This window comes from Trematomus bernacchii, unplaced genomic scaffold, assembly GCF_902827165.1.
Source record: "Trematomus bernacchii unplaced genomic scaffold, fTreBer1.1, whole genome shotgun sequence".
Classification (NCBI taxonomy): Eukaryota; Metazoa; Chordata; class Actinopteri; order Perciformes; family Nototheniidae; genus Trematomus; species Trematomus bernacchii.
Window position 1 is genome coordinate 3,623,430 of NW_022987547.1, and position 19,381 is coordinate 3,642,810.

General features: G+C 40.2%; 2 protein-coding genes across 2 annotated transcripts; one reads left to right on the forward strand and one right to left on the reverse strand.

The window, feature by feature from the left end:
• The first annotated feature begins 1,930 nt into the window (after positions 1-1,930).
• klf4 (Kruppel-like factor 4) lies at positions 1,931-7,234 on the forward strand. The gene is made up of 6 exons (XM_034123445.1): positions 1,931-2,013; positions 3,158-3,275; positions 3,376-3,484; positions 4,081-4,936; positions 5,656-5,823; positions 6,246-7,234. The coding sequence occupies exons 2-6, from the start codon at positions 3,271-3,273 to the stop codon at positions 6,419-6,421; spliced, it is 1,314 nt and encodes a 437-aa protein (XP_033979336.1). The 5' UTR covers positions 1,931-2,013; positions 3,158-3,270; the 3' UTR covers positions 6,422-7,234.
• Positions 7,235-9,257: 2,023 nt separating this feature from the next.
• Positions 9,258-15,477, reverse strand: rad23b (RAD23 homolog B, nucleotide excision repair protein). Its single transcript, XM_034123472.1, has 10 exons — positions 15,282-15,477; positions 14,377-14,458; positions 13,602-13,681; positions 12,056-12,213; positions 11,893-11,945; positions 11,046-11,173; positions 10,686-10,809; positions 10,435-10,562; positions 9,915-10,094; positions 9,258-9,735 (listed from the first exon to the last, which is right to left on the reverse strand). Exons 1-10 carry the CDS (start codon positions 15,345-15,347, stop codon positions 9,622-9,624), a joined length of 1,113 nt encoding a protein of 370 aa, XP_033979363.1. The 5' UTR covers positions 15,348-15,477; the 3' UTR covers positions 9,258-9,621.
• Positions 15,478-19,381: the final 3,904 nt, after the last annotated feature.

Genomic DNA, 19,381 nt, shown 5'->3' on the forward strand with positions numbered 1-19,381 from the left:
AAAAAGGTTTACAGATGTTACGTCATTGTAAAACAAAACAATTACCGCTTGACAGAAATCCTACCATATTGTAGTTATAAGAGCTGATCAAATAAATATACAACTATTTAGATCGTCATTTTAGTCCGATTTTTTCTGACATTCACTGTTTCCATTTTCTCAAATCGGTTAAAATGCTGCTATTTGCCGTTTTATATTACTGTTTTAATTGTATATTTTTTGGGTCTTCGAAATCTTCAAATAATTTCCAATAATGAGAAATGATGACTCTGAACTAAAAAAAAAAACACAGTACCAGAGGAAAGGATTATCGCAGTTAGCCTAGTCGGCTCCTTGTTGCCTGACCTGTTCAAAGGTCTCTTGGCTTTGAAATGACAGAAAGTTCCTACATATATAATTGCATTACAGATAATGTGAGTTGGAGTGGAGGGAAGTGCAGCAAGAGAGTTCAAAAAAGCTTGACTCAGCTCTCAAGAATTAAGGAAAGAATGAAAGCTATTTTTTAATTACTGATCAGCATCTGGAAGAGAGCAGTGAAAACCTCAATATCTGGAGTTATGATCCGCTGCATGGTACTCATATTCACGTGGGTGCTTTCCCAGAGGGGGAACTTATCTGAGGGACACCAGCAAAAACCGTGTCACTCACATACAGGCAAAGTGGAGTGGAAGCCAAAAAGAACTCAAGAGCTCAGCAGTGGAGTTATTTGACTAACTCTATTTACATAATACATACATTTCACAACTGTGGGACTTCATTACGTGCTGTTTGATCTTGATTTGAATATTAGCTTTCTGAATAGCTTAACCACAGATCATGTCAGTTGCACAGTGACGTTTTTTAAATATTAAATGTCTAAGCTGTCGAAACTGTCAGCACGGCCAAGAACAACACCTGAGTAATGACTTATTACAGAAGATGCTTCCTCCTGGAGAAAGTGTCATGACATCCACACTTGATCCAAACTGAGGAACAACTTCATCAGGACATGAATGAGTGGAAAATGTGATCTGAGTATCGAGTTAGTACTCATCATTTATCCTTGTTTTTACGACAACATTACATCAATCTCTCCACATCCCAATCTTGCAGTTATCTCACCAATGGCGTTAACATAATGTCAATATCTGGAACTGTGTAACGTTTAAGAATGATTCATTATGTGGGCAGGTTTTTATATTCTCGGCACTATATATACTGTAAATAAATGTTGCATTACCATATCCCACACAAGGGTTTGGTGTGAGTTACTAAATTACCATGACTTCATTGTGCCAGGAAAAGCACCCAGTGGTGTCATTTTCTCTTCCTTTATCTCTTTTCTCTATTCCTCATCTCTCTGTCATTATTGCGATGCAAAGCAAGTCAGTTGTCAAAGTCAAACCTTTGTTTTCAGGATCATTTTCAAAACCATTATCCCCCACCATAAAGAATATGGCTATAATGACATGGCTGCCATTGTGTTTCTACCTGCTGTAGGAAGCAGGTGTTCAAAAACAAGACATGTTGTTCAAACATTGTAGGTGTAAGGCCAACACATCTAACCACACGATTGGAATAAATTGCAGAAGATACTTATATTACTGTTTGAAAATCCGTTGGATCAAATCTTACTGTCAATAAAACAAACATGTATAATGAGTTTCCCAACAGGATGTACTTTTTATTGACCAAGTTCAATTGTAGTCAATAGTTTTTTCCCACCAGCTTTTGTTTGCAGACTAAAGACAAAAGCATTCATGCCTACAAACCTTTGAATGAAGACACCAACATACACTGACAGTAACTGTGTCCTGTTGAAGTGACGGCATGTTTGTTGACATGCCTAACGGACAAGATCCTGATGCAGCAGGATCAGTGGCTGGCCCTTTGTTTGCTCTTGCACTGAACACTTGAGTCAATGTGTCTAATTATGTTGGAGAGAGAGAGGTTTGTGTTAGCTCGTGAGCTCTGAGCAAACACTGCCTGGACTCGATTCAAACAGAGAACAGTTCTCAGGAAATATGTTCCCAGGTAAGGTAAGGCTGTTATTTTCCCATACATAATGTCCATTATAATTGAGGTTTTTTTTCTCTTGGGGCTTCTTTTTTTTTTTTTTAAGTAGGCAAGAGTGGGATTTGCAAATAATATAATTGAAATAGGATTAGTAAGGGTTGTTTGCAATTCAATAATTGTCCTAAACGCAAGAAAGATGCACAGCCACCATAGGTATTAATTATTATGTTTAGACCTAACAATATTTATAAATGGCATTAGTCTGATTACAAAATGTTTTTTAAGACTAGATTATCTTTGAGAATGCTAGCTATGCATTATTTATGTAATTAAGTTATGTATGTTTGCATAATAGTTTGCCTAAATAACTACTTGTATAATCTGGAAATATAGGCTTATTGTGCTACCTGCTTAAAAAAAGTAAAAAATAAATAATATAAGGATATTTTGATAAACATTAAAACACTATAATCTTGCTTTGCAAACTGTGCTTACATCTGTGCTATCGGGGTGGAAACATATTGCAATCCAGTGGTGTAATGATAACCCAACGTCTACCCACAATGTTTTGCATGATTACCTTTGGTAACATCATTCCACTTGTCTATTATCACAACAAACACGTGGAGCATGAATGACAAAGTTTTATTTAATTAAGATATATTTAATTAATATGAGCCTATTATTATTTTTAGGCAGAAGACTAACATGTTTGACCACCCAGGTGTCGCCATGCCTGCACGTGACCCTCCTAACTTTATTAAATAGTGCTCACTCTAATCCTCATGTATGAGAAATATGCGCTTCTTCACCTACATTTTCTCAGGGATCACAGAATAAGGATAGGTGCCGTTGCTATGAATAGGCTACAAACAACCCTCTCTCTCCTCCCTCTCCTCCCCGTTCACCCCTGCCTCCCCCACGTGCTCTCTGCCTTGCGCTAATGTTTTGTATCCAAGCAACGAGGGCGTGGTCTACCATCCTGCTCCAGTTTATTAAGGATACATCTAGCGCAGCTTCCTCAGTTCAGGCCGCCGGTCCCTGCATGGCAACAGGCGCAAGGGGTTCCCCCGTACGTCGCCTCTCTGTCTTCCCTTACCGAATATCTGTTAGTGTTTAAAAAACGCTCTGTGTGTCTGCTTCTCCCCGGCGCGCCCTGCAGCGGCAGCATGTCCTGGAATATAGTATAACGCGGAGCAGAAACTTTAAACCCGGGATCTTGAACCCAGTGCAGCGAAGATCCGCCGAGAGGACTCCGCAAACCGATTCTCATTGATGAGGTGTGGACCTGAGAAACTTTTCATGCACATCTACCTGTGGACTACTCACTGTTCCAGGATCACTCCGCAAGGATTTACATTATATTCTCTTTTATTTCAGGCAGCCTGCAAATGACGTCGAGATGGCTTTAGGGGGTATTCTCCCTTCAATTTCCACGTTCGCCAGCCACCCCACTCTCAAGAGCAAATCTATAGGAAGTGGCAATTTGGTAAGTAGCCTGTGGTCACTTCTTATGCCGAATAACATCACCGATATATGTTAGAGAATTGTGTAACCTGTGTTATTTTTACTGTGTAGTTGTTTTGCTTGACAGCACGCTGCTGGGGCGTGCACCGGTTTACACTCCAGCAGGTTCCTAGCGAGCATGGAGACAGTTAAAGGCGCACATGGGATACTGCACCCTTCCTTAGAAAAACATCCTGACAACCTCTGTTATTATTATTCTTTATACAGAGTGAGTTGTTCAATAGGCCACACATTGTTTTCCTAAATCAAGTGTTACCTATTCACTACTACTAGTGCTTTCCAGTGTATTCGCGAGTGAGAATAATGTGTTTTATAGGAAGTGCCACAGACACTTGCTCCATTAGTCTGAGCTCTGTAGCCGAGCTGTCAAAAATAATCACTCTTCAGATCTATCTTCTTTTCCTTTTGAAGCTTAAAGGAGACGGATGTCTTTATATATTCAAACAAGCACTCGTATCAGTAAAACAGTTTGATATTCTCAACTACTCTCTGTATCTTTCCCACACCAACAAGCAGCTCAGAAAAGCAGTCGATAACGCCTCTGTAACTTTCTTGTAGAGATGGAAGGAGGAGTTGTCCCATCTTAAGAAACCCAGTGTGCCAACCGGAAGCAGCTGCTCGGACCCCGACCGTCCCACTGCCACCAGCACAACGAGCCCCAGCATGTCCATGAAAGAAGAACCTGACCTGGACTTGGACTACGACTTTATTCTTTCTAACTCTATCCTACAGCAGCAACAACAACAACAGCAGCAACAACAACAGCAGCAGGAGGAGGCCATGGCATGCAGCTCTGCCCAGACTCTGTCTCCTTCCCCCAGCTCTTTCTCCTCATCCTACCCTCTCCCCTCCCCTCAGGACACTTCCAGTGACCTCCTTTACACCATCCCAGACATCAGCGACGTCTCGCCCTCTGGAGGCTTTGTGGCCGAGCTCATGAGACCCGAGTTGGACCCGGCATACCTCCACCCCACCAGCCTCCACGGCAAATTTGTGGTAAAGACAACAATGGACATGGGGGAATACAGCCAAGGCTTGAATGTAAGCAAAGCCTGCGTGGCTGCGGTGTCAGACCCCACTCCTCCACGTGTCTCGCCTTCCTTTGCGTGCCACAGGATAAAGCAGGAGAACCTCAGTAACTGCACCATCTCGCAGCCCATCGACCTACACCTGGGCCGGGGGGGCCAGCAGCAGCGCCCCTGCCAGCTGGAGCTGCATGGCTTCCCAGGCGGGGGGAGATCCATGACAGGCGGCAGGTTATCCTCGTCCTCGTCCCTCTCACCGGACCATCCTCTCAGCCGGGAGCACCAGATCCTGGGACACCCCCAAGCTCAGATCCCCCCCCAGGGATACCACCACAGCTCCCCGCAGGGCTACACCTCCTTCCCTCAGCCCTCCTCCCTGCAGTACCAAGGTCAGAACACGTTTACTTTCCTCAGTATTTAGAACTTCTTTATACCCTTATTGTAATCTCTTGTAGCTACTAATGCAGTGACTTAAATGTGGGACGAAAAAACTCACATAGCGGTTAAGACAACAGGGATATAAAGTCTGTAGATTCTAGTCAAATACATCTTATTATATTCTTCCTTTTAGGGCTTTAATTATAAGAAGTTTGGATTGAAACCTACATGCCATGGTCTTGTCCAACAAACTTTGTTTTCATCATAAAGTTCTTCTTCTAAAGATAAGATAAGACTTTATTTATCCCGAAGGAAATTGTTGTGCCAGTTACAAAAATACAATAAACACAGCAGCATAATAATAATTTTAGAAAGCAATTAAATATCAACCACCCATAAAAGGAGATTAACAGATGTTAAACAAAACATACCAGATATCGGTTTGTTATTATAGGAGCAGTATTCATTTTCTATTGTTGTGTCCCTTTACGTTAACTTTTTACACTTTCAGCTTTAAAAAACGACTTTAAGATTTTATGTTGCATCTTAAAGTACCTCAAAGGAAAAGAGTTATATAATTTAAAGAGACATATTGCAACTCTACTACAGTATACCGAAGTATGCGTTTGTGATAAAATGTCAAAATACAAAATGATCATCCTTGTTGTTGAAGTACTTAAGCCCTGAATATTGGTACCGTGATGATGACGATGATGTTTTGACCCCACAGATCCCCTCATGGTCTCCAGCGGGGACTTACCGGAGGAACCAAAGCCCAAACGCGGCAGGCGCTCCTGGCCGAGGAAGAGAGTCGCCTCACACACTTGTGACTATGTTGGCTGTGGCAAAACGTACACTAAGAGCTCCCACCTCAAAGCACATCACCGCACACACACAGGTATGTAACTGTATGTTTCTGTCAGCCATTTATATCTGGTTTGAATAAAGGATGACACATGCAGGCAGCTTTTTATATTCTTAACAAGAGAAAAGTATATTATTTTAACTAACTGTTTAATGCAGCTTTTTCCTACTGTTTTCATTGTTCAGAGCTAATTAATACCCAAAACAAACAGTGGATTATCAAGTCATGAATGGGGGTTATATGGGTGGGGGGAGGGGACTTGTTTGGCAGGTGCTGTGAAACAGGTTGACACTGATCCCTGCTCAAATACAAACCCCAGGCGTATTAGCTTGGCCTTTTAAACACTAGCTGTAGGACAGCCCGGACCTCTTTTCTCCTGGAGGGGGGTTGAAGCGAGGTTGAGCCGGTGTAACCTCACTAACTGCTCCATGTGTGTATTGTGTTTTCCTTCAAAGGGGAGAAGCCTTACCACTGCGACTGGGAGGGCTGCGGCTGGAAGTTTGCACGTTCGGACGAGCTCACACGCCACTACAGGAAACACACGGGCCACCGGCCGTTTCAGTGTCAGAAATGTGACCGGGCCTTCTCAAGGTCAGACCACCTCGCTCTACATATGAAGAGACACTTATGAGACTTGGCGATGTATGAAGGCTCCAAAGAAAGACACAAATGTGTTAGTAACAACCCCTGACTTTACCAATTTACAAAACAAAACATAATTTGCCTTCAAGCCGTTGTCAAGCAACCAGACAAGCTGTGGTGTTCACAGCATAAACAGAGGGTGTGCAGGTGACTTGAAAAGAGCTTTTTGTCAGGGTTGTAAACTTTTATGAAAGGGACCAAACTGGAATTTGTCTTATTTAACCGACAAAACTTGGAGGACCAGGTGCCAACAGCTTTTTAACTGGAAGTGTATTTCTGTCAGGGAAACCAGGAGCAACAGACAAACATCTCCAGAGGCCTTACACCAGCAGCATGCCAATATAGGCTCTTATCAACTACACACTGTTCCAAATACTGTATTAATAAAGACATCTATATTTATATACACATTTCACCTGCAATGCCATAGATTTCAGGTACAATGTTAATTTATAGGGAAGGGTGCTCAGTGACTCTGAAGAAGGTTTTTTTTATTAAAGAAAGGTACCAAAGATTAAGGAAAATATACAAAAGGGTGAACACTATGAAAAGTGCCATATGGTTGTTTGTGTGTTTCTCAGAAACCTCTACTCCACAATCTGACTTAAATCAGGTGAACACTTCACTTATATGGTGATGGCAATCTTCAATGCACTGCAGTTGCGAAGTGCAATAATTTATGTGAGACATTCATATTTTTGTATTGAATGAGTAACTCTGAACAAAAAGATTTTTGTTTATAGCCAAAATATGTAATATAATCTTGCATTTTGTACATTTGTAAATAAAAATGCTTTGTTAATGTTTTGTATTTTACACTATATTCAAATAAAATGTATTTGAAATAAGAAAACAACAATGACCTTTATACTCTTCAAGCAAAAATCCTCCTGTATTCCCCTGGAAGTGTAATGGAGAAGCATTTAAATGGCAGCTAAGCTCACACACAATATCTCCCATGATAATAGCTGTATCGCCACAGGCAAACTATCACAATGTTGCCGTTAAAAAGATTTGTCCTGTTTCCATGGGGTTCTCTTTTCACCTGTCAGGGGGAAGAATAGGAGGACAACCGAGTTACTGGCTGACATTCAGAGATGCATTATAATATTTAAGGTTATTTGCATAATGCTTTACCGATGTTAATAGTTATGTTTTTTCCTCACTTGATTCTTAACAGAAATATAGGTCATGATTTGGTAAAAAACAAGACAAACCTCTTGTTGATTAATAAACTTTCAAATTATTTTAATATGTATCTGAAGTGCTGATGTGGAATGAACAGTTATCTATTTATTTCAGAAATTACATTTGTATGTTCATATAATTCTACTGTACATAATGGCAACATGGCACAAAACAAGTCTTAAAATTCAATCACACACGCTAAACAAATTATAACATATTGGTAGTAGTGATAAATGCTTTTAAAAAAAGGAGCTGGACATACTGTATGTATACATGCGTTTTTAAAATATGTATTTAAACTGTGACTTAAAGGTGGGGTAGGTAAGTTTGAGAAACCGGCTCGAGATACACTTTTTGTTATATTCCATGGAATGCTCTTAACATCCCGATAGCAATGAATATCTTAAGTGCTTTGACAAAAAATCCATAAAAAAATGTCATCTGTGGAAGCCAGCACGACCAATCATTTTAGCCGGCCGGCTAAAATAACTGGATGGCCTACCTGCCTGTCAGCCTTCCATCTGTGCACAAACTTATCTCGTGCCCTCATTGGTCATGTGCGCGTTGGAGGAGGGGCTCTGTAAGGAAGTCGCAGATTTTTTCCGGCTGTGTATTTTCAAATCTGGCGCACTCGAGCTGGTTTCTCCAAAATTACCTACCCCACCTTTAAGTGAGCCAGTAAAGCGAAGGCACCATTATACTTAAACTATTAATTAATTTAAATAAATGTTGCTACATTAACCTCATACACGGTCAACATAACAAATACACCTCTGATATTCTCTCATCTTGTGACAAACGGCTCACTCTGAGACATGCTCTGGTCTCTGTTGCCCCCTACAGGTCGCTTCAGTTTGATGCACTCAGGGCTCGTCTTCAGCTTTTATTCTTAAATTGAGGAAAGTCCCTTTTTTAGGACTGTCAAAAATAATTCTAGATGTTGGCGTGCATTAAGAACCCTGAGGTAACTTATAAAATATAAGCAGGGGGATACATGCAGATGACACTGAAAGGCGCACGTGCAACTGAATCCTTCTCTACTTTTAAGAGTACATTTTAACAGTTGCATACATGCATTTAATTATCATTCAATTCTGGTCCTTTTTTTAAGTCATAACCTACCAATATAATGACTCCAAGTCATAATACTGTACACTTTAATGTAACCAAATAACAGCTGAAGATTGTGGCTAAGTAATGTAGCTCAGGCAGTACAAATCCATCAACAACAAATCTAACCCAAACATGGAGGCAATGCACATCATTTTATTCAAGCTACAAGGCTTGAAAGTGCATTGTTATTCTGTCATTTAAATAGCAATATAATTGTAACCCCTACATAAACAGAGAGGAGGTTTATGTACCAGGAAACAAAAAATAAATACGATCGACTGCGTCAACACGGAAAAATGAAATTCAATACCATAGGAACAGTTTACTACAAAGTGTTTAATGTTAAGCTTCTCTTTCGGACTCCATATAATCACAGCAGGAAAGGCAGTCCTTATATTTACTCATAAGTCATTGAAACTTAACCCTACCACATGCATGTAAAGTATATACATGTTTAGAACACCTCTCCAGACTTGATGTAAATGCAGATGACTGAGGTGAAATAAGAACCAGTGCAATGCATGTTGCTTGTTTGTTGTGCACAGCTTTAATTTTTCAAATCTCCATTACATGTCAACTTAAAAAAACAGAACAATAAGAGTGCATGAATACTGTCAGATCTGCCCCGAACAAACTGCATTTATAATGTGACACATTTTGCAAACTATAATCATTAACTAAAGTTTAAAAAAGGGATTTCTGATGCCAAAGTATTGTACTTTAATTGTTCCTCCATTATAACTGATCACCAACAACAGCCTGTTCTTGTTCACCAGCTGATAATGATCCAGTGTTATGAGTACACATTTTACTTATCTTGGAAATGTATAAGGCTTGTTGAACACATATTAAGCAATCAAAAAGTAGAAGAAGGAATAGGAAAAAGATCTAATCATCTTCAAAGTTCTGTTGTAAAAGGAAGTTGGCCGCCAAGTTCTCGTTCTTCTCGCAGGCGAAGTACGCCTGTATAACGAGTCCTTCTGGAAACCCTAAAGCTTTTAGCTGCAATAAGAGAGGAGAGATGCACATTAGCCAAACACTTGATAATGTATGCTTTACCAGTTTCAACTAGGTCTAAAAAAAGATAGTTTTAGCATTATTGTCAGAGTTGTGCGTCATCTTTGAGCTCTTCTAGGAAAGCAGGACTGAACTTCTTACAGATCTAAGTGACGGTGCCTCACCCTCTCAATGGCCTCTTTCTCCTGTGGCGTGACCTGGATGTAGCTCATCTGACTCCCGCCTGCCGCGTCACCTGCAGTCCCCCCGGCTCCCCCCGCTCCTCCTGCACCCCCCACCGGCACTGCCTCTGTGTTGGGTTCATTCAGCATCTGGATGAACTGCTCTTGGTGGCTGCTGATCTCCTGCAACGAAAATTAAAAGTTTAGACGCGGACAGCGGAGGCAGAGAGTAATATTATAAAAATTATAGTTATAATTTATAAAAACTAGGTAGACTTCCCCCCCCCTCAAAAAGTCTAAATCCTGACTTCTAACTGCTTAAGATTTTAAGGCTTCATCAGTCTCAAGTCCACACTGAGATAATGTTTGTCCAACGAAGCTCAGGATACTGTACAACTGTTTTCAAAGACTGAGTAATACTCCTCATGATGTAATCTTTATCTGTAAAATCAGTGTTTGCTGTGACTATTGCTTTAACCATGAACTCATTTAATCAGAGCTGTGTTGAGCCCCCCCCCCCCACCTGCAGCAGCTCGGGGTTCTCCCTGCCGATCTCCTGCAGCAGCGCAGGAAGCAGAGCGGCATTCTGCTGGATCAGCTGACGCATCACGTGGAACTGGGGCTGATTCCTGAGGAAATTCAGGGGGTTGCCTGAAACAATGACATGTTAGTCAGACGTTGAGCAGCAAAAAGCCAGACATAGAATATTAAAGAAAAAAAAAATATTGGTTTAATAAGGCTGTTGAAAAATGAAGAATAGTAAGGGCGGCGTACCTCCCCCAGCACTTGGTGAAGATCCAGTGTTGGCAGGAAGGCTAATGCCACCTATGGGTGCAGAAGACACTCCACTCACTGGAGGAACTACCGCTGCAAGGCCTGAATCTCTGCCTGGAATACCCTGGAAGAAAAAAAAGATTCAATATAATAAAACACAGTATATTGATGTCACATAACTGCTTGTACTTCAGTGTTATTAAGAAAGCAACTCAAGAGTTCTGAAGGTCAGGGTGGAATATTTGTCCTTAAGGTCACTGGCAGGTAAACTAAAACTTACATATTCAAAAGGAACTGCATTTACATGATCCAGCAATTTACTCTAAGACACATTTGCCACAGACCACACACTGCTCTCACCGTGAGCAGGTACTCCACCGCTCTGTCGGGGTTGTTGAAGCTCGCTCTCAGAGCTGCCACCACCTGCTCCCTCTCGTATCCCATAAGCATCATCTCGGTCACCATGGCATCATATGATGGGCCCGTCACTAAAGGGACACACAAAGAACAGGAAATACCACTTCAGATCATTAAGAACTTACACCAAAAAAACAACTCATATTTTAAAGGTCACTTAGAATTTGTTGAGACATTTATCAGCATGCTGTTAAACAGAATACATCCTGCCTACATGTTTTTAAGGTCTCATAAAACCCAACTAAAATGTAATACTATGAGAGCATGATAAACAAATCCATGTTTCAGTTGAAAACATCTTTAATGCGCGACAGGGGACGAGCATCATAGGAAGTAGTAGCATACATACAAAGATCAATTCTCTACCATGTCCCATCAAAATTAACAGTCTGCTTCAAAAGCTGAAAATTCACATCAATGATTCATAATAATTACAGGATTTGCTCTGAGCAAAGCAATATCTGTGAAGCTAAAAGCGTGTGGCCATGGGGAGCTGTGGGATTATGTTTCGGCCGAGCCGCAGTATCCATCTGATTATTGATTTTTTTTAAATCCATGCGAGTATGATAGATATTCACAAGAAACAAGGTTGCCCACAATGACACCTGGTTTACATGTGGGTGCACAGATTGATCAAATACAAGATTACGCCCAAAGGCATTGAGGGAACCACAATACTGTTGTCAAACAAAGGGTGTGGTACTTGTTATATCATATCTATAAATTACATTTAAATCAGATCTGACACAAATAAAATGCAAAACAATAATGAGCAACACAATTGCCTTACCTAGATTTGAAACTGCCTCATCAATCAGTGTGTTTGTCGAGGCCTCAGAGCTTCTGTAAGAGAAAAAACAGACCATGTGTGAGGCGTGATCTGCACGATGCATCTCAAAAGAAGACGCACGTAAACCAGATAGATCTAGAGACACACTCCCACCCATCCTTACCCGACAGTGGTGGACGCTGCAGCAGCTGACGGCCTCTCCTCTGGCTTGTCGTCTGTAGTGGAGCGCTCTGCTGTGGAGTCAGAGCTGGACGAGGAGGCCGCAGCGCTGGGAGCCGAGGAGGTGGGTGAAGCCTGAGGAGCGGCTGAGGCTGCTTTAGCCTGCCAGACAATATTTCACATCATAAAAACATTCAAATTCTCCTGTATCGCTTGATAATCATAATGGGTCATTGTCTTATAAATAAATTGTCCTTGCAGAAATAAAGAAGAAAGTGTGTGTGTGTCAGAGTTCCCGTTAGCCGGTAATTACCGGACTATGACCGGTAAAATATGCTGAAGACCGGCAAATCTAAATCTCTCCGGTCAAAATAATTTCCCTTTAGCGCAATACCGCTTCAGTGGTGCCACTTATGTGACAGACAAGAATAGTATGTGACAGACAAGAATAGTCAATTCTAATGTCTAACACTTAATGTGGAGCAAGAGATGTCCTGTATGGGTTGATTGTGCGTTGATCTGTTGGTAATGCCTCGGGGTTCCGGTGGGCATGTAAACAAATGCATAATGCTGCGCTATACTTTGTGGCCTCACCCGGTTGCATAGCGACACTTATTGTTTAGGTGTCTTTTAATAAGCAGGTAGTCATATCATTAGCTAGATCTGATCGATATGGACATAAACGCGAGTGAAGTCTAATCTGACGGGAGAGAGAGATCAGCTGCTGCTGACGAGTCGACACGCAGCTCTGCATGATCACATGCAGCGGTGAGCGGAACAAAACACACACTTCAGGTTATAATATCACACGTAGGCCTAGTTATTTTAATTACCTCTCAAACTACCTAAACTAGTTATAGATATGTTTAGTTTTACTGTCGGGTCACTCATTACTGGATCCACGGGCTGTCAGGAGAGGGAGAGAGCGCTCCGTTTATTATTCCTGTGTTATTGTAAGTTACTGTACACTTTTGAATAATGTAGTTAATCTACTATAATTAGTTTGTTTAATATCGAATCATATCAATTTGTTTTAAAGCTCAATAAATAACAAAGAAGACCTTTGACCGGCACTTTTTTCCGGAAGATTTCAACTTTAACGGACATGTTGACCGGCGAAAAAATATTCTAACGGGAACTCTGGTGTGTGTGTATATCGAAAGCAGTAATGTTATAGCTGTGAATGTAGCAGTCGAGTGTGTGTATAGTTTAGGCTGTTTGCTAAGTTAATGTTGACAAATCAAAAGCCACAGAAAGAAACGTGTGCTTGGTGGTTATAGTTTAATGTTAGCTCATATTCATAATAGGGTTGCAATTAACTTTTATTTTCAATAACTCGTTTCATTTAGAAATGTCAAAAGAAAAGTGAAAAATGTCCATCACAAATCCAAGGTGATGTGTGTAACTGGGTTGTTTTGTCAAAGATATTCAGATAAATATGATTTAAACTGAGAAAAATCAAGAAATGTTCATATGTAAGGGGCCTAAAACAGTATTTTTTTTTTATTCTCCTGAAAAAAAAGGTATGAAACCATTTTTAATTCACAAACCTTTGTCACCATGACGACCACAAAGTTCTTCTCATTGATATTGTATTCTTTGAGGGCTGTGTCATCGCTGAGGACTTTACCTGAGAGGAAAATGAATCAGATAAAGGAGTCACAACACTATTGGCTTTACCTGATATGAACTTTGTAATATGTGGGGATGTAACAATAGATGGTATCGTATGTAAACACTGAATAGAAGGTTGTTGAGTGGAGAAACCGCCTGCTTTTGTCACGCATCTGATTGCTTTTGTTGCATTGTTTTTAAATGTGCGTATATGTCCGAGAAGCAACTTTAAGTAGGTCACACTAAACCCCTAGTCTGAAAGCTACAATATGTGATACATACACAGTGCCTATAAACTGTATTAGGGCACCCTTTGCATCAGTAACACTTGATTGCACAGGAGATTTGTTTTACATAAGTACGATATTACTAAGTGTCTAAAAATGAATGAATAGACTAAATATCTTCACTTTCAAAGCATAGTCAAATTGATCTAGTTGGTAGACATGTGCATAACTATTTATAAGCTAACATAGATAACATGTGACAAATCTAGGCTCACTGTGTCCGTACAGAATACAACATAACATGGAAACCAGTATAAAACAGGAGAAACTAATAGCCCCCCCCCCTAAGTTTCAGCATAACACACTTATTGCTTACATCACTAAAATGTGTGATGGCTTAAAGCACACAATACAAAAATACACATAAGCATAAGGCATGTATTTGGGTACATTTCTTGAAGGTTAAAAATAGACTGGAACATACCAGCATATATCAGCTTCAGTCCACCGACTGAAAAATGTTCCTTTCCTTTCTCCTGTTCGATCTTCTCTTTCAAAGCCTTGACCTGTAAATAAAAAAAAGCATGAATTTACAATCCATGTAGAATACATAATACAATAATACGAGTTATATTTCCCGCTACCATTTCGCCCAGCCCGAATTTTAGCACGAGTTAGAAGATAAAGTCCAAAGTGTACTTCATAAAACTGGAGTTTAAAAAGGTATGTAATTCAAGGCTTACTTCACACAACGTTAGCCACATGCAAACTCATCGAAAGTAACGTGTTAAAGATACTTTCTTTACATAAAAAGGGGGAGGGGGGGGGGGGGGGGGGGGGGGGAAGTTGTATTACAAATGTACAGTATATTTTAGACACAACAAGTAAGTAAATGAAAGACTGAAGCAATAAACGCTTAGTGCTGGTTTATAACGTTACCAACTACACTAAATTGGCTAGTTTAAGTTGCCACTAACGTTACCTTTAACGTTATAATTTGTACTGCCTCCTACATGTAACTCATTACAATTTATCCCACAGAAAATGAACTGTGCTAATTTATCACAACTCAAACACTAAACGCGAGTCTACGGTAATGCTACCTTGTCACCCCCCATATAGAGCCATAGGTGGGCTACGGCTAAATGCTGACAATACAAACTACTTTGCTGACCAGTATTAATTAAAAGGGGCCTATCTGTCTCAAGTCTGAATCAAATGAACGCCATTAACCCCAAGAGTCAGGCAAGCTAAAATATATCAGTGGTGTTTAGGCAGACCCGTCTATCGGTCGTCTAATTTGAAATAGTCAAAAAATAAAGTCCTCCGTTCCAGGACATATCCAGCCCCACTCCACCCCCCTCACGGATGCATGGTTTCAACTCTCACCGTCTCCTCTTCATCGATGTCGACTTTGAACGTCTGCTGTTGTAAGGTTTTCAAAGTTATCTGCATTTTGTCGGTAGAGTTGTTATCCCCGGGCTAAGTTTAAAGGTTGTAGATCCAACTTGCAAGAAGCTTGTGTGTTTGTGTTGGCTCATTACTAGCTGTCAGCCGCCATGACTTTTCGCTTTTCTTCTTCTTGGTAACATATTAAAGCTGCAGCGCTCCTAGTGGTTATCCTTAACTCTGCAGCAAAAAATATTTTTAGCAATTTTTAATAGGAAATGTTACTAATTTCTCACCTTATATCTGATTTTAAAAGACCCAATTACAAATAAAAGTATTGTGTTCAACTTCAATACAAATTTGAAGAATTTTAAAGCAAAATGTACTAAAAGTAGCACGTCAAAAAATAAGCAATTGGCACCATCTTGGTGGTATAATATTATATGTCGTTTTTGATTGCTATTACTGAAACTAATATTTGAGCTACATTTACATTTTGTAGTTTGTCATATGCAGCCATTTAGCCACCTTATAAATGCTACCATTATAGGATAGTTTTGTATTATTACAGGGCTCTGTCCAATGACAATATCGCAGGCCCAGTAGAGTCAAAAGCATAAAGCCTGCCGTTAATGGAGTGAAGTATCATGAAGACACATACCTCTTATTTTATAATTAATATTATATGCAGCCTAATGTTTATAATATACTCTCACAAACAGGGTGTACTTTTGAACAACAATGTTGTTGTAGTACTTATGTTAAAAAATATGGCATGTTTCACTTCGGTTTTGTACTCTTTGACATACTGTGAACTTTTAACATACGTGTGACAAAAACGTATTATTATTGAGATTGACAAACATTGGTGGTGCAAACTTGCTTCCATTAATGAACTTGAGTTAGTGTTTTAAGCTGTCAACACAAACAATCCAAGGCCCTTCAAGCATGGATGCATTTCAATATGATCCTTTCAGCACTCTGTATTCAGAGGCTTTATTGACTTCTGTCTCACATGCTGCACAGCTCTCTGAGAGGACTGTTAAGTGTGGGAGATAATATGCTGGAGCTCAAAGGGGTCTCTTCCTCAGGCCACTTCTCCCTTATTCTCATATCTCTCAACCTCTCTTTCTATCACCGTATGTGTGAATCTGTTTATCTCCCACTCCTCTCAACTGTCTCTTCACTTCTGCCACTCTTATCCTCCTCCCCCTCTCTTATCGTTCCAGTTATTATGACAAGGGCAGTGCCCTTTCCTGCCTTGGCCCGAGCGCACACTCATAAGGCATTCCTTATGTTGCTCTCTCAGCAGCAGCAGGAGCAGAAGCAGCAGCAGCAGTGTCCTCCTTTCCCCTCTCCTCACTGTGGCTGTGCCTCTTGCTCCTGTCTCCAGGGGTCGTCAGTCTGCCATCGGGCCCCCTCTGAAGTGGTGAGCCACAGAGATTACAGGCTAATCCCTAGTGACTTGAAGATATTTTTAAGAGATGATGTTAGACATGTGAAATAAAGACTCTGCCCCTTCTGAAAGAGGCAGAAGAGGAAATTCAGAGGACATGTGCGACAGATAGACTTATCCAAGTTCTGCTTTCTAGTGATACAGGGATATGTTGAACACATACCAACAGTGAAATATAAAGCAAAAGCATAGCCTGCTGAGGACTAGTGGTATTTAGGGCGCATGAGCTGCAGCATTTCATGCATGTGCATTTCACAGACACACAAAGACGTACACAACACACACTGGCATTTGCACGGTTTGTGGTTTTGGTCAGCGGAGCTCTTGCAGGGTGTGGAGGGGAGTGAAGAGAGTGAGAGAAACAGAGGGGTGGAAGGGTGTAACACAGAGTGAAGGCCACTGAGATGCCTTCTCAGCCCCAAGCTATTTCCTGTGGAAGAGCTGCTGGGACTATTATTGGTTGTTTGAAGGGCTCTGTGGACATGTTACAGAGGAAATCCTACATGTCACTAAAACAAGAAAACACAACAAGAGCTAGAAACAGCTTCTGCTTACGAGAATCATATTCAACATAAATATCCAAGTAACAACTTCACTATTATTTGTTCAAATTTGATAGTTTGTTAAGAAAAGAGGCATTAAATCTGTTCTGATGAGAAAAAAAAAACATGTTAGATGGCACTTGCCTTTTACTGACTTAATAGTGAAGCACTTCACTTATACTTAATTTCTCAATTTGATATTTGAGGAGCTTGCTTATCAGTGAATTTGAACAGTTTGACATCTGAGCTAATATGCATAATTCACTGATTTAGAGGGCAGCGGAAATTATATATCATCCATGAGAAAATTATATTATGCGTGTCATCAAGCATGTCAAGTCTGAAAGTATCTTCTAAAGTGCAGCTTGTTTCCCTCCTGAGACCCAGAAAGAAAAAGGTTTCAAATTTCCTTTTTTTTTTAGATCACACAAGTCTTTAGGGTGGTATTAACATAATGACTAACACAAAATAAAAAAACATATTTTGATTTTTGTTTTATTGTGTGTCCTTTGTAGAGGACATCGGGTGTTAGTTATGCGAAGTACATTTAGACAACATTAGAGCACAACAACTCAATGCAATAAATACTGAGCCCTCATTTGTAGTACTCCATCCTTTTTTGAAATGCAGAGATACATCTGACACTTGATGTATGTTTTCCCACTGCATCCGTCTGCCATGAACCCTACAGAAACCTACGTGTTAGTTTTGGCCCATAGTGGACGACTGACCTTTTTTCTGTAACTGTCTCCTGCTCTTCCTAAGTCAATGCCTCCTCCTTTGAGTTGTCAACCTCTTCCTCTTCCTCAATCACTGCCTGTGGATCCTCATCATCTATGTCTGAGTCTCCCTCAATGATTCTGTTCAGATTTCTCTCTGCCTGGGTTAGTGAGCTGCCTCCATTTGTGTTGTGTAAAATGGGGGAAATAAAAAGTTAGCAAATCCCCATGTCCTCCTCAGAGGACATTCATAAAAACATTTAGTTTTAGATCAAATAATTACACTGCTCTGAAAACTCACTACACTAACTCCTAAGATGTTCCCTTACTATAATTAATTAAAAATATTGAACTCACAACACTGGTAATTACAAAATTACCATTTCTCTTTCTATAAATAGTGCTTGTGTTGATGGACGCCATTTTGAAATACAATGAAATTATCTTTTTCAAAGCCACACCCCCATATGTCATATGTTTGAAAAGCCCAGGATGTCCTCTGTGGAGTACAATTGGAGTTACAGTAATGCTGTGGCATATATAACCTCAAAGTAATGGGCCAAAAACCAATGTGCACCACAGAGGACAAAAAAATGAATGGGTGGGTCTCTGGAGGATAATGCTCTATTAAGCGAAAGAAGAAAATTCAAAGCCCTGATTGAACGTACATGATGTGTCTGTACAAAGAGAAGGTACACATATAACCGTTATCTGATAACTTTATTATCAAGTTAAAAAAAGACAATGAATTACAATATTTACAGAATATCCAGAGATAAATGGAATAAAATTGTAAACAATCATTCTAGGCAACATCACAACCCACCATCAGGTAATCAGATTTATATGGGAAGAAAGGCAAGAAGGAGAGATTCTAGTGTCAAACTATGGAGACAACAGTCTGAAAAGAGAAATGCATTGGAAACAAACTAAACATATATACAAGTATCCAGTGTGTTGTCAGCAGGGGCTTAACTTTGGGTAAACTGGGAATATCACAGTCTAGAGACTGCACACAGTGAGGGCTTTATAGTCATTTTCTATAAAAATGATCACAGAACAACAAACAATTTTGGGTTGACAGCTTCATTACCCAGATTGTCCCAATTCATCAGCTGGGGCTTTCAAACTGGGCAACAAGCTGCTTTACAAACCTTATTTCTACAACAACATTTTAAAACAGTTTTTCTTTTAAAAAGTGACAAGCTGGTCCTGAAAAAAAGGGCTTTGAGATTCAGCACCAGCTCAGCAGGGTTTTCAGGTTTTACAGGAATGAAGAGCATAGTGGGGCTACTACATTCCCACTTCTTGTCGACTAGTTAGAGGGAGCTGAATTCTTTACTGGTGATGGATAGAAGATACTAAAGTGTCAGATGTTAGATC

What these genes read in the sequence shown, in the direction of transcription:
- klf4 (XM_034123445.1), top strand. An exon ending in CTATAGGAAGTGGCAATTTG is followed by an intron (nt 3,485 to 4,080) that starts GTAAGTAGCCTG and finishes ACTTTCTTGTAG; the next exon opens with AGATGGAAGGAGGAGTTGTC. An exon ending in CTCCTCCCTGCAGTACCAAG is followed by an intron (nt 4,937 to 5,655) that starts GTCAGAACACGT and finishes TTGACCCCACAG; the next exon opens with ATCCCCTCATGGTCTCCAGC.
- rad23b (XM_034123472.1), bottom strand. Translation starts at nt 15,347, where the DNA reads ATGCAGATAACTTTGAAAACCTTACAACAGCAGACGTTCAAAGTCGAC. An exon ending in ACTGAAGCTGATATATGCTG is followed by an intron (nt 13,682 to 14,376) that starts GTATGTTCCAGT and finishes TTTTCCTCTCAG; the next exon opens with GTAAAGTCCTCAGCGATGAC. An exon ending in AGAACCCCGAGCTGCTGCAG is followed by an intron (nt 10,095 to 10,434) that starts GTGGGGGGGGGG and finishes TTTTCGTTGCAG; the next exon opens with GAGATCAGCAGCCACCAAGA.